The 15,483-nt window shown below is 43.3% G+C and overlaps 1 protein-coding gene across 1 annotated transcript in view; it reads right to left on the bottom strand.

Moving 5' to 3' along the window:
• Nucleotides 1-847: 847 nt before the first annotated feature.
• Nucleotides 848-15,483, bottom strand: part of LOC126336305 (protein SSXA1-like) — a 149,191-nt gene continuing 134,555 nt past the window's right edge. The window contains exon 5 of the mRNA XM_049999845.1: nt 848-916. Coding sequence (XP_049855802.1) covers nt 874-916 — 43 coding nt within the window. The 3' untranslated portion in view covers nt 848-873. The remainder of the gene's footprint in view (nt 917-15,483) is intronic.

The following is a 15,483-nucleotide window of genomic DNA, read 5'->3' as shown; positions in this document are numbered from 1 at the left end:
GTTAAAATACTCAGCTAGTGGTAATGTTAAAAGCCACTGATAGAATGCCAACAGTGTACATGTTCTACAAGAAGAGCTTGATATTCTAAGCAATCAAAGGCCTCATTGAACAGAATAGCAACTAGTAATGGTAAAATTGTACTGTTTAAGAACTTTGCAACGTCTTCTTTTCTGAAGTCACGTAAGGCTTTGTCCAATAAAGAATCCCTCAACAAAGCTAAACTTTAGAGGAATTTAAGAAAGTCTGTTAGAAAAGTGGATTAGTATTCTATGCAGATACATGTGGTTATGCTGGTAGCATGTGGAAGTAAAATAATGAAACATCCAAGTAGGAAGACTTATTTCTATTCTGCACATTACAGTTTGCAATAATGATGCGTATTTGTAGTACCAAAATCCAAAAACTCTGATTTTCTTTAGAACGAGTAACTATTAACAGAGAGTACATGATGTTCTCCAAACCTTTTTATGCTAATGGACAATCTAAACATAGTACAGCAAAGATTGTAATGGTCACTTATTTACACGGTCATTTTACAAATCTTTCAAATACAATACAAAACTTTTAAATACATCACTTCTATTAATATCACGACCATTAATTACTATGGGTTCAAGTCTTGAAAATTATGTTGTCAAGTTCCACAAAAATTATAATTTTTGATTCTTCACTTTATAACTATCAAACTTTACACATTCAAAAAAGAATCAGTGCTTCACTTTAAAAACTCTGTAAAAATTGATTTCCTTGTGAGACAGGCATTGTGCAGCATAAGATCATTCTATAGTATTACTACACTTCATCAAAACTCTTTTCAGAACTTGAATAAACAGGAACTAACAACAAATACATAAAATTATATTATAAAAGTGCTACTCACGACTATGACGGACTGAGGATACTTCACCAGCACCTCTAGACAGAAGACAACACAAAAACAATTAGAGTGCTATTCTTATAGATTTTAAGCATATTAGTGATTTTATTACATAACAGTAAACAGAAAGTTATGAACAATTTCCTTTCATTACAATTTTTCATGTAGCATTTCATATAATTAATTAAAAAATGAAATGTTCTCTTCTATGGATTGCATTAAAATATTGTTTAACATGCTGATGGGTAAAATTAGGTTTCATAAAATTTCACTAGAATGGACTACTCATTGATAAACAGTAATCTCCACTAGGCATAACTACACTACAATTACATGAACTTTTTAGCTAGCTTATATAAAACATTGTTTCCTTGCTGCACCATATCTTAAACTTCCAACTATCACCACCATTGTCTTCATCAGGAGCAACTGACTATCACTGCTGCTGCTGCTGCTGCTGCTGCTGCTGCTACTGCTGCTGTAGTGTCACAGTATGGAAAGCCTATGACATATTTTCCGTAACAACCATTCAATGGGGGAAAAGTTAAGGTAGTGAAAGCCAATAAATGATAATTTCATAATTATTGTCAGAATAAAGTTTAAATTTCATGTTTAAGAAATTATTCACACAGGAGGAATGTTATGCCTATTCTAAACTTATGCCATTTATTGATTGTCTACACTTTGATAATACTAAGAGAAATAAAATAAACGAAAATAAATGGTTTATGTTAATTTACAGACCATTTTCTTTTCTAACTTTTTTTTTTTGCTTACTAGCCCTGAGAGTTAGGGTATCACTATTTTTAATCATCATCCTAATAGCACAACTGTGATATTTATACCTTGCTTGTCACAAATACTTGGGTGTTTCTTCTGAATATGTTGCTATTTCTGAGATTGTCATTATGATGGTACCTGAGAACACTCCTGCCCCCCCCCCCCCCCCCCTTCTGATACGTATTGGATTTCACTCTCATACTGCCACGAGAATATTAAATGTCTCTTGCTTTCACACATATTCCCTGCCCGTCACTCTTTCATTGGCTGTGTAGAAACAGCTGACACAATTCCTTTCATTCCCATCATATGTCATGGTGAGCATCAACAACATTGCAGCAAGAAACATTTAAGTACGCCACTGGTCTCTATCTAGACGTTTGCCATTTCCTGCAGAAATGAATACTATTGATGAGTATTTTTCTAATTTTAAGTCAGTTTGGTTCGGATTACAAACGGATTCAGGCGAATTACAGTTTAAATATGGTGGGCATTCATAAAAAGCCAAAGTAAGTGGTACAGATTGCCACTCCCATGGTTGGTAACGTGACAACATTTGTAGCTTGCTCACTGCTCTCCTCCCCACAATCATCCCAGCTCACGACCAAGCTGGTGTCACTGTTCCCCTTCTAAGTCCTCTGTAGTGCTGAGCTTGAACAGCTGTAAAAAGCAGATTGCCATATGTTCTAGTGTGCAGGTTATATGCAACTACACTGAATCACACATAAATAAAATTCAGTCCCATTCTCAGACATTTGCTCATCCCGAGATCTTGTGACATCCATCGGTACTATCTGCATGATGCCTCTTGGTGCTACCCTCATGATAACAATTACAGTTGTTGTACTATCAACAGTGTTGAAAAGACAGATTGCTACTTATCGTAAAGAAGATACCTCAAGTTGCAGAAGGCACAAACTAAAAGACATTTACACAAAGCTTTCAGCAACAGCTTTTATCAGTCAAATGACACACACACACACACACACACACACACACACACACACACACACAAACAAACAAACAAACAATCACACACAACCACCAACTCCAGCATCTCGGGCTGGAATGCAAAAATCATATGGGGTGCAAACAGGAACTTGGAGGTGGCGGGAAAGGGGAAACGATTGTAGTGATGGGTGGGAAGAGAGACAAACGCTGTCTGGTGGAGTGTGCAGGGAGTAGACTGCCAAAAAGGTGCAGCGTGAGTAGTTTGTGGGGCAGGAAGGTGAGGAAAAAAAGAGCAGTGAAGAAGAGAGGAGCAGGGAAAGACAGGTAGATGCATTGGCAGGGGGCTGCAAATAAACAGGATGGAAGATGAGAATGAGGAGATAATACGACAGATGGGGTGGAAACTGTTGAGTGGAGTGCGTGGGGACATAGGTTGAGGCTGGGGTAATTACGGAAGCAGATAATGTGTTGTAAGAATAACTACTATCTGCACCATTCAGTATAGCTGGTGTTGAAGGGAAGGATCCAGATGGCTCAGGTAGTGAGGCAGCCATTGAAATCAAGTGTGAAATTTTCAACTGCATTGTAGACCACAGGGAGCTTTACTGGAAAATGTGTTGTATGGATAACTCCCATCTGCACAGTTCAGAAAAGTTGAAAGTGGAGGGAAGGATCCAGATGGCTCGACTAGTGAAGCAGCCACTGAAATCAAGTGTGTTATGTTCAGTTGCATTTGTGCCACGGGGTGGTCTATTTTGCTCTTGGCCACAGTTTGGCAGTGACCGTTCATCCTGGTGGACAGCTGTTTGGTAATCATGCCAACATAAAAAGCTGTGCAATGATTGCAGCAGAGCTGGTAAATGACATGGATTCTTTACCATGTGGCCTGGCCCCTGATGGGGGGTGACAGGACTGGAATAGGAAGTGCTAGGTGGGTGGATTGGGCAGATTTTGCACCTGGGTCTTCCACAGGGATATGAAACTTGTAGCGAGGGGTTTGGATTCAAACTGGCTTAGGGATGGACTAGGATGTCATGCAGGTTGGGTGGGCAATGGAACAATCACTTTAGGAGGGGTGGGAAGTATCTAGGGTAGGAAGCCCCTCATACGTGGTTCAATTGTTCCTGCCCAGGGTGGTACTGGATGATGAAGGGGCAATCTTTTGTAGCTTGTTCTTGTTACAGTGGTGGGATGTTTGGGGGTGTGATGATAAATGGCATGGGAGATCTGTTTGCAGGCTATGTATAGGGGATTGTTTCTGTCCATGTAGGTGGCCTTGATGAGGTCCTTAGCATACTTTGGAAGGGAGTTTTTGTCACTGCAGATACACCATCCCTGAAGAGCCAGCCAGTATGGAAGGGATTATTTGGTGTGAAATGGATGACAGCTGTCAAAACGCAGGTACTGTTGGTGGTTGGTGAGTTTAATGTGGACAGAGGTGCAGATGGAGCCATCAGAGAGAAGGAGGTCAATATCTAGGTAGGTGGTACACTGGGTTGAGGAGGATCACAAGAAGTGGATCGGAGAGAAGGTGTTAAGGTTGTGAAGGAATGAAGATAGGATGTCTTGGCCCTAGGTCCAGATCACAAAGATATTATCAATGAACCTAAAACAGACTAGGGTTTTTGTGTTTTGGGAGGCTACAAAGGCCTCCTCCAGGTTGCCCAAAAAATGTTTGCATAGGAGAGTACCATGGAAGTGCCCATGGCTGTGCCATGGATTTGTTATATACCTTCTCTTCATGCGAAAAAAAGTTGTAGGTTAGTAAGGTGAAGGAAGTTGTTGGTGCCTTTGATGTGGGAGACCTGATTACAGGCAACTGGATGGATGTGTTTATTAATGAGGACCGAAATTCTTTCAATGGGGAAACAATAACCAGCCATAATGTGACATCAAGGATTATTGGGTCTGTGGATTTTGAGAAGCATGTAGAAGTTGGGTGTCATACAGTTGAGGAGGAAAGTGGATTCAGGTGAGATGTTCTGAGAAGAACATAAGGCTTTAAGTATTTGGAAGTCCAACACAAACTCCAATCCCTGCTTAATGCCTCTATCTCCAACCCTTTACCTCCTGGTTCCCTACTCATCACTGTTGATGCCACCTCCCTATACACCAACTTCCCTTACTGCTGTTGAAAACTATCTTCTCCAACGTCCTTCAGACTCCAAAGTCACTACCTCGTTCCTCATACACCTTACTAACTTTATCCTAACCCACAATCACATCTCATTTGTAGGAAAAGTATAAAAAAAAAATTTGCGGCACAACCATGAGCATCTGCAAGCATCCTCCTGTGGCAACCTTTTTCTGGACCACCTAGAGGAAGTCTTTATAGCCTCCCAAAACATCAGACCCCTAGTCTGGTTCAGGTTCATTGATGATATCTTCAAGATCTGGACTCAAGGCCAAGACAACCTATCTTCATAACCTCAACACTTTCTCTCCCATTCACTTAATTCGGTCCTCCTCAACCTATCATGCCACATTCCTAGATGTTGACCTCCTCCTCTCTGATAGCTCCATCTGCATTTCTGTCCACATGAAATCCACCAACCACCAACAGGACATCCATTTTGACAGTTACCATCCCTTTTACACTAATAAATACCTCCCTTACAGCCTAGCAACCCAGGATGTTATATCTGCAGTGACAAAAGCCAACTTACTCAGTATGCTGGTGGTCTCACCAAGGCCTTCACAGAGAGACACCAGCTCCAGTCATAGTTCGCAAATAGATTTCCCGTGCCAATTCCCCTCACACCCCCAATCCTCCCACCACCCCATTAACCAGCACAAAGGAACGTCTCCTTCATTATCCAGTACCACCATGGACAGGAAGAACTAAACCACATTGTCTGCTAGGGCTTTGATTACTTACAATCATGCCCTCAAATGAGTGACATTCTACCAGAGATATTTCCTGCCCCTCTTAAACTGGTGTTCCATTGCCCACCCAATCTACACCACATCCTAGTCCATCCCTACGACACTTCCAATCCAAACTGCTCGCCACAAGTATCATATCCCTGTGGAAGACCCAGGTGCAAAATCTGCCCAATCCATCTACCCAGCACTTTCTTTCTATTCAAGTCCTGTCACAGGTTTATCCTACCCCATCAGGGGCCAAGCCACATGGTAAAGAAGCCAAGTCATTTACCAGCTCTGCTGCAATAATTGCACAGCTCTGTATACTGGTATGACTACCAACCAGCTGCCTACCAGGATGAATGGACACTGCCAAACTGTGGCCAAGAGCAAAGTAGACATCCCAGCGGCACGACATGCAGCTGAATATAACACACTTGATTTCAATGGCTGCTTCACTACATGAGCCATCTGCATCCTCCCCCCCCCCCCCCCCCCCCCACCACCACACTACCATCTTTTCTGAACTGTGCAAGTGGGAGTTATCCTTACCACACATTCTTCTCCTGTAAGTATCCCAGCCTCAGCCTATGTCCCCATATGCACCACCAAACAGTTTCCAGCTCCTATGTCCTATCATCTCCTCCCCATTCTCATCTCCCAGCCTATTTATTTGCAGCCCTCTGCTGATGCATCCGTCCATTTTCCCCTGCTTCTCTTCTTTTTCACTCCTTTTTCCCCACCTCCCTGCCCCACAACCTCCTGACGCTGCACCTGCTGGCAGTCTAGTACCTGCACACCACCAGACAGCATTTATCTCTCTCCCCACCTGTACACTACTACCCCTTCCCCTTCCCCACTCCCTCCACATTGCTGCTTGCATCCCACTTGATAGGGTTGCATTTTGGCCTAATAATCGGGAGTTGGCAGTCATGAGGTGTGCTTGCTTGTGTGTGTCACTGCTTTGCTGATGAAGGCTGTGGCCGAAAGCTTTATGTAAGTGTCTTTTAATTGTGTCAGTCAGCAACCTGAGGTGTCTTCATAAGGGTAAGTAGCAACCTGTATTTTTCTACATTGTTCATTTTCCTACCTGTGGATTCCATTGTTTGATTTGAGTCAGTGTACTATGATTTATTTCCTTTGTTAGATATTTTGTACTACATTAATTTTCCTTTTTGCTTCAACTGAGTGTCACCATCATGTTCTAAAACTGATTAAAGCTGGTAACAGTTTTAACTGCTACTCTCTTAAGTGAACAGTGACCTAATTTCTCATTTGCAATCCACTTAGTAAATCATTTGAGTCTCTTATGTCTAAATAAAATATTTGTCTGGGTTCTGGATCAACTAGTGTTTTTTGCAGGACAACATTTCTGTTTTTTAATGATACCTTTACTTAAGAAGCGGCACTAATGCTTGTGGATGGTATCCAAACATGTATGAGAAGGTTTATTGCAAAACCATCATATACAACAAAAGTTTGTAAGATCATAGAATTTAATGCTATTTCGTCTAGTGTTTCACAAAATTGTCAAATTTTAATCAGAGCAATAGACTGTTGTAGTGGACAGCTCAGAGTTTCTCACATATCTCTTGGGTTGGTGGCTCGCGAGTTCGTGTCACATAACACTTCAGCAAATAGGGAAATCTCGAGCCTGTTGGAACATGAGTATTATCTGTAGAGCCCAGCACTTTTGAATTCTTCATATTAGATCTGCACATGACCTCAAAAGCAAAAGCTTCATCCCTAAATGTAAGACAACCCCTACAAATATAAGACTATCATTATATACACTACTAAGCAATGACAAATGTTGACCTCTGCGACAATAGTTTACTTTGGAAATATAACATAACTCTGTACTTTTTGAATGACAAATATGGGAGCAACCTCATCTTATATTCTGGTAAACATGCACATAATTACAGACCAATATCCTTAACATCAGTTTGCTGCAGAATTCTTGAACACATTCGAGGTTCGAATATAATAAATTTCATTGATACAGAAACCTTCTGTCCACAATTAAAAACAGGTTTAGACAGCATCACTTGTGCAAAACTGAGCTTTTCCTTTTCTCATATGATATCCCATAAAACATGGATGGAGGGCAACAAGCAGATTCCACATTCATAAATTTTTGGAAAGTGACACAGTGCCCCAGTAGAAAGGTCTGAGGATATGGACTGGGTTCGCAGATATGTGAGCAGCTCTAAGACTTCATAAGTAACAGAATCCAGCATACTGTCCTTGATGGTGAGGGTTCATCAGGAAAAAGGGTACCATTATGAGTGCCCCAGGGAAGTGCCGTAGGATCCCTCTTATTCTCTAGATACATAAGTGATCTGATGAACAAATTGAGCAACAATTTGCAGCTTTTTGTCGTTGAAACAGTGGTGTAGGGGAAGTTATCTTCATTGAGCAACTGTCAGAGGATACAATGTGACTTATACAGAATTTCTAGTTGTTGCAATGAATGGCAGCTTGCTCTAAAAACAGAAAAATGAAGGCAATGTGGATGAGAAGGGAAAGCAATCCTGTAATGTTCACATACGGCATTAGTAGTGTTCGGCTTGAAAGTCACATCAACCAAATATCTAAGCATAACATCCCAAAGCGATATGAAATGGTATGAGCATGTCAAGATGGTGGAAAGGAAGGCAAATGGTGAATTCATTTTACTGTTAGAATTTTGGGAATGTGTAACTCATCTATAAAGGAGACAGTTATAGAATGCTAGTGTAACCCTTCTTTAATACTGTTGAGTGTTTGGGATCCCTAACAGGTCAGATTAAAGGTAGACATCGAAGCAGTTTAGTGGCATGCTGCTGGATTTGTTACTGGTAGGTTCAATAAGCATGCAAGTATTACTGAGATTCTTTGTGAATTCAAATGGGAATTCTTGGAGGAAGGATGACTCTTTTCGCGAGGTGATATTGCAGGAATTTAGGGAACTGGCTGATTATAGGCCAAACCTACTACCACCAACATAAGTTTTGCATAAGTACTATGTTGGTGAGATGAGGAAAATTAGGACTTGTATGGGGGCTTATAGGTAGTAGGTTCTCCCTCTCTTTATATACAGGTGGAACAGGAAAAGAAATGACTAGTAGTGTTAAGTGGTATTCTTCACCATGCACTGTACGGCAGAAATCTGCAAATGATTTAGAAAGGGCTTGGAGATATATATTATCTGTAATGAATAAAATTGATGAAGAGTTATGTTCAAGAATTGGACAGCTCAAAGTGGTAACAACATTTTAGTGAGAGACAGTAAAGTCCAGTGCTCAGCATTACTGATTATCTTTGGTTGTTGAAAAACATGTAGCTATTTGCCAGCTCATTGTTGTACAAAAAGTGAGCAACTCAAAAAAGTCTGCATTGAATGACTATGTAAATACAATTTGTTCAGCCATTCTTCGAGGTGCATATATAATATTAGAGCAGTGATTTTGGATACAAATTCGGAACAAATCAAATTGGTTAATTGTGTGCCCCAGACCTATCCAGAGACAAAGTTTACCTGTCGTTGGCACAGCAATCAGTACAAAAAAGGCCACTAAAAGGTGGAGAAAATCTAAGATTAATACATTAAATCTTTAACATTAAGATAAAAGGTATCCTCCAATCTTCTACATGCAAAAAAAAGTGGCAAGAACCTGTGTGAGCCATTTATCTTTGGACTTTCTGTTGCAAATGGCCTTCAACAATTTCATAGTCATCTGACCTGGCTGTTAATAAAGCACCTGACCTGTCAGAGCTTTACATCAGTTGTGTACAACAGATGTATAAGGTCGTACCACTACACACACTGTATGTGGCAAATATGGCAGGATTGAGAAGACTGGCAGAGGATTGCACCAAATCATGAAGTGGTTGAAGAAAAAACTTTGATGCTACTTGAGATCCAGAGATATCCTGAAGAAACAAGAGGCAAGCAAAAAGATGAAGCACAAAACAACAAGGAAGGAAGAAGATGCCAGGGAGAGGGGAAAAGGTTTTTCTTTTGTGCAGTTGGAGTGAAAGTGATGGCAGCATGAAGTACAGCACTGTCTTGCGATCCGTTACACTCCTCCTCTTCACAGCACAGATCCGCTGACTGATCATGTCATCACAGCAACCCAGTCATCACAACTCAACGGCACTTTCCTATCAGTTCAAGCAATGACACTGCTATGAGACATTAACCCTTATATCCATAAACAGGGTGTTGATGGAAGTGCTGTGGAGACAATATACTAAAAGTTTTGTGCACAAAGATTCTTATTACTTGAAACAGTGGTGTAAGGGAATATGGCAACGATAACAATGTGGTCGTATATTTAGTGAAATATTTCTAGTGTACAATTACTTCATAAGCGGAGTAAAGTGTTTGTGTACGGTATTTTGGCATTTAGGACAAAGACAATCATGGAAACTTGAGGCTACATATCAGATTGTACATGAATTATGAAAGAAATAATAACATTATTTGTTAATAATAAAGTGCTATCAGTCAAACAATGGAAAATCCAGGATGGACTGTAACAGCATTATGGTCGTCATATCTGCAGTGACAAGCGGTCCCTCTCAAAATATACCGAGGGTTTCACTGAAGCCTGCACGTACTGTAATTGTCCTCCCAACCTTGTACAAAAGTAAATCTCCCGTGCCTTATCTTTCCAGTCTCCCGTCACCTCCCAAGGTCTCACCATCCAGTGACAAAGGAGCATTCCCCTCGTAACTTCAAGAACCACTCAGAACCTGAGCAACTGAATTACATTCTCCGTCAAGTTTCAACTACCTCTCACTGTTCCCTGAAATGAGAAATGTCCTGCCCAATAGCCTTTCCACACCTCCCGCAGTAGTAATCTGCCATCCACCGAACCTGTACAATATACTCATCCATCCCTACACCACCCCTGGTCCCAGCCCCTTACCTCATGGCTCATATCCCTGTAATAGACCTACTAGATGTAAGACCTGTCCCATACATCCTCCCACCACCATATACTCCAGACCAGTCACAAACATCACCTATACCATCAAACGGAGGGCTACATGTGAAACTAGTCATGTGATCTATAAGCTAAGCTGCAACCACAGTGTGCATTTTAAGTGGCCATGACAACCAACAAGCTGTTGTTCCGCATGAATGGCCACTGACAAACTATGGTAAGGAAAAGAGTAGACCAACCTTTTGTTGAGCACGTTGCCCAACACAACATCCTTCATTTCAATGGTTGCTTCACAGCCTGTGTCATATAGGTCCTTCCCGCCAAACCAGATTTTCTGAATCACACAGGTGGGAACTTTCCCTGCAATGTATCCTACATTCCTACACCTTCTTGGCCTCAACCTTCATTATTCATTGTCCTCACCTCTCCAGACCCTTCTCTGTTCCCATTCCAGCACTACACAGCCCTCATTTCACCATCGCAACCAGTCTTTTTATTCCTCTCCCCCCCCCCCCCCCACCCCCCACCCCACCCCGCACACACATAATTTCTCTTCTTCCCACCGTCTAACCTCCTGACAGCACCCAGCTGCCCTATCCTCTCTCCATCTCATCCTTGTGCACTCCCCAGCAGTACCGGTGGGTCCAACACCCACCTTGCTATTGCTCCCCCTCCCTGCCCCAGCCTCCTCCTTACTCCCACCCAGTTGCTACTACCATCATGCAATGGTGCTGCTCGTAGTGTGGCTTCAGCTGTCAGAGACTGCAGTCTCGTGCGTATATATGTGTGTGTGTGTGTGTGTGTGTGTGTGTGTGTGTGTGTGTGTGTGTGTGTGTGGTCTATTTTTGCGAGAGGCCGTGTTGGCCAAAAGCTTATTGTGGCAGTCTTTTTGTTGTGCCTATCTACAACGCAGCATCTCCGCTATAATGTGAGCAGCAACTTTCCTTTTGTGATTCTTCCATTTTTCCAGGTGTATTTTATGATGAAATAAATCTCGGGTAAACAGCCTGGTATGAGTGTGCATAGGACACAATGTATCGGCAATCTACAACGTTGCCATCATCAGGCATGCTGATGTACTGACCGGCGATGGGCCAGCGCCATGTATATATAGGACAATCCCCGTCCTGCTCCTCCCTCAGACGCTTCCTATGAGTCAGTGCAGTCTGCGCCCTGCGCATGGTCCAGGTACACCGTCCTTTCTCCCACCGCCTGGGCGCTGCGTCCTAGGTCTACTCGTTCAACTTGAAGTTATAACAATTGGCGACGAGGATGAGATTTTTCTTTTCCATCATTGACTCACATGTTTCCATGGTTGCTTTAGAGCAACTATTGCAAGGTCTCGTAGAACAGCAAATGCTTCTCACAAATGTGATTTGTGATTTCGTTGTGGCATCAAATGCGGAGCGTCTCTCGTCGTTGTCTCTACCTACTTTTCCTTCTTATGACGAGACGGCGGAAGACTGGTCTGATTACGAAAAACGTCTTCGACAGCATTTCTTGGCATTTCATGCCGCAGACGAACAAATATGTAAGTCTTTGTTCCTTTCATGGATTTCACCTCAAATGTATCGGTTGTTGTCGCAATTGGCTCTTTTGAAAGATCCTATGTCTTTGTCCTTTGCTGAAATGTGCTCACTTCTGTCCGTCTATTTTCAAAAGCCCACGCATGTGGTAGCCTCTCGTGTTGCCTTTTATCGTTGTCAAAAACAGCCGAATCAATCCTATCGCACTTTGGCTGCTGAACTTAACGGCCTCAGTAGAAAGTGTCATTTTGTTACTGAAGTTCACAAAGAATCCTACGCCGATTCCATGGTACGGGTTGCTATTATCTGATCGGCGCCCGACAAAGAAGTTAGGCAACGTGCCCTTCAGTTGGCAAATCCAACTCTAGATGAAGTCCTATCCATCACTCAGTCTTTTGAATTTTCTAGCGCCGCTGGAGTGCAAATAGAGGCATGGGGCGACGTCAGAGAAATACAACCTCTGTGCGATGTTGACGAAGCGTGTGGTGTGTCCCCGCCAGCCGACCGTGGCTGCAGTACACTCCCAAGCGCAGCCTTGGCCTAACCGTAAACAAACCTCTAAGAAACTGCAGCAAAACCCACAGCAACTTCCTTCTTGTCCGCAGTGTTTTACGAAACATTCACGAGAAGATTGTCAACAACATTGGGCCATGTGTCACAAATGCAAAAAAAAGCGTCATGTGTCATCCGTTTGCACATCCGACCGCATACATGAACATGACGCTGATTTTGATTCTGTGTTGTCTGTCAATTGTACTTCTTCCCTTACAGGGAAGTTATTCCTCTGTCCGAATACTTGGCCGAGATATTCGCATGCAGGTGGATACTGGTTCTGCTGCCACTATCATCAATTCTCAGACGTATCTTCAGTTGGGTTCTCCAATCCTGTCACATGTCACTAGACAATTTGATGCTGAGGTAGCTTACAAATCTGTTGTTCGCACTGTTCCCACACCTGTGGTCGAGCATAGTAACGTGGAGAATCTTTTTGGTTTCAATGCCTTTCGCGTTTTTGGGTTCTCCATAGATGACTCTGTCAATATCATCTCTGATGCTATTCCTTTTGCTCAATTCAATTCCTTGTCAACGACATTTTCGTCCCTTTTTTTCTCCTGGGTTAGGTCGTGCAAACGACGTTAAAGCTCATATCACACTCAAACCCACTGCTCGGCCTAAGTATTTTTGGGCTCGGCCCATTCCTGTGGCCCTTCGTGATCAGGTCAAATATGGGAGCTGGATCATCTCACTGCTTCAGGGGTCTTGCTTCCTGTCACTTCCAGTAAGTGGTCCTTTCCTGTCGTCGTTGCTAAGCCAAATGGTGATATTCGTCTCTGTAAATGCTCAATGTCTTATCAACACTTAGCCTATGCCTCTACCTGAAGAATTGTTCACTAAACTTTGCTGGAGGCCAGTATTTTTCTAAACTTGACCTGTCAGAAGCTTATCATCAACTTCCTCTCAATGCTGCTTTCCAGCAGTTTCTGGTCCTTAACATGCCTTTCGGCCTCTATCGATACCAACGATTGCCATTCGGGGTTGCCAGTGCCCCTGCTCTCTTTCAGCGATTCTTGGAACAATTATTGCTCACTGTCCCTGGGTGTATAAAGTACCAGGACGACATTGTTGTCTCTGGCTCCACCACTGACGAACATCTTCAAAATTTCCACACACTTTTTCATATCTTACAGACTGCCAGTCTTAAGTGTAATCTTCAGAAATCAAAATTTTTTCAGGCATCTATCACGTACTTGGGGTTTCAACTCGCTTGGGATGGTATTCGTCTGCTTCAGCAAACTGTTGCTGTGATCGATGCCCTTCCTCACCCTACATCTATTAAGGAACTGCAGGCCTTCTTGGGGAAAATAGCATACTATCACAAGTTTTTACCGTCTGGTGCTTCGGTGGTTCAGCTGTTACACTGCCTGTTGCATAAAAACGTGCCTTTTCGCTGGTCCGCGTCATGCCATGTGGAGAAATTGAAGACTATTCTGAAACAGGCCCTGTGCCTGACTACTTATTGACCTGACCAACATCTTGTGCTTGCCATGGACGCCTCTCAATACGGGGTCGGTGCAGTCCCAGCGCACCATTTTTCTGATGGTTCTGAACAACCCATTGCTTATGCCTCCAAAACGCTCACGGATGTCCAACAAAAGTATTCTCAAATTGAAAAAGAAGCTTTGGCCATTATTTATCCTCTTCATAAGTTTGGTGTTTTTCTATATGGATCCAAATTTCATCTTGTTACGGATCACAAACCACTTGTTTCCTTGTTCCATCCATCAACATCACTTCCTGACAAGGCTGCACACCGCCTCCAGCGTCTCGTTTTAATTATGAGATTCATTTCCGGCCAACGGCTCAACATGCGAATGCTGATGCACTGTCTCGCCTTCCCATGGGTCCTGACCTGGCACTAGATAGGGACGAACTTTTGTGTTTCCACCTGGATGTTGCTGAGCAGCAGGTTGTGGACGGGTTCCCCATCACCAGGGACCAACTGGCGGCTGGTATGTGTTCTGACACTACCCTCTCCTGGGTTTTACGCCGTATTCAGAAGGGTTGGCCAGATCGTCCGTCAGGTAAGACTTCTCATCCGCTGCGGAACTACTACGCTTTGCATTACCGCCTCACAGCTAGGGATGATGTTATCCTCCTTTCCACCGAAAATGCTTTGCCACATGTTGTGGTACCTGCGTCTTTGTGTGCTTCGGTCTTGTGCCTCCTTCACCACGGGCACTGGGGTGTCTCTTGCATGAAATCTCTGGCACGCTGTCATGTGTACTGGCCCGGCATCGACTCTGAAATCGCACACATGGTCACTGCCTGCGGCCCTTGTGAGTCACAGGCTGCCGCCCCAAAGTCATCTTTCTCACTGTGGCCTTCGCCTGAGAAGTCCTGGGAGTGTATTCATGCTGACTTCGCGGGACCTTTTTTAGGTACTTATTGGCTTCTCGTTATTGACACCTACTCTAACTTTCATTTAATTGTCCATTGCATGTCGCCTACCACCGCGGCAACCACCAATGCTCTAGCTCGCATTTTCTCTTTGGAAGGCCTTCCCTCTACTCTTGTTACTGATAAAGGTCAACAATTTGCCTCTTCTGATTTTGCGGATTTTTGTGCCCGTTCGGCGTCATGCATGTCACGGCCCCTCCGTTCCATCCACAGTCAAACGGTGAGGCTGAATGACTGGTCCGCACATTTAAGGCTCAGATGATGAACCTCCTGACTTCTTCTGCTGCTGATGATGTGCTTCTCCAATTTCTGGCTTCTTACCGTTTCACCCCCATGGTCGACCACAGCCCGGCTGAGCTCTTACATGGCTGACAGCCCCGCATGCTACTTCATCTTCTGCGCCCTTCCACCTCATGGCCGTGGATGCCTTCACTTGGCCGGTTCACTGCTGATGACCTTGTATGGGTAAGGGGATATGGCAGGCGGCAAAATGGAGTCCTGGTCGCATCTTACGACACCGTGGCCGACGCCTGTATGAAATCCAGACAGACACAGGTGTTGTAGTGCGTCATTCTGACCAACTTCGAC

Source organism: Schistocerca gregaria, chromosome 2, assembly GCF_023897955.1.
Source record: "Schistocerca gregaria isolate iqSchGreg1 chromosome 2, iqSchGreg1.2, whole genome shotgun sequence".
Classification (NCBI taxonomy): domain Eukaryota; kingdom Metazoa; phylum Arthropoda; class Insecta; order Orthoptera; family Acrididae; genus Schistocerca; species Schistocerca gregaria.
Note: the sequence above shows the minus strand (reverse complement) of the source record. Positions and strands in the feature narration are given on the sequence as shown.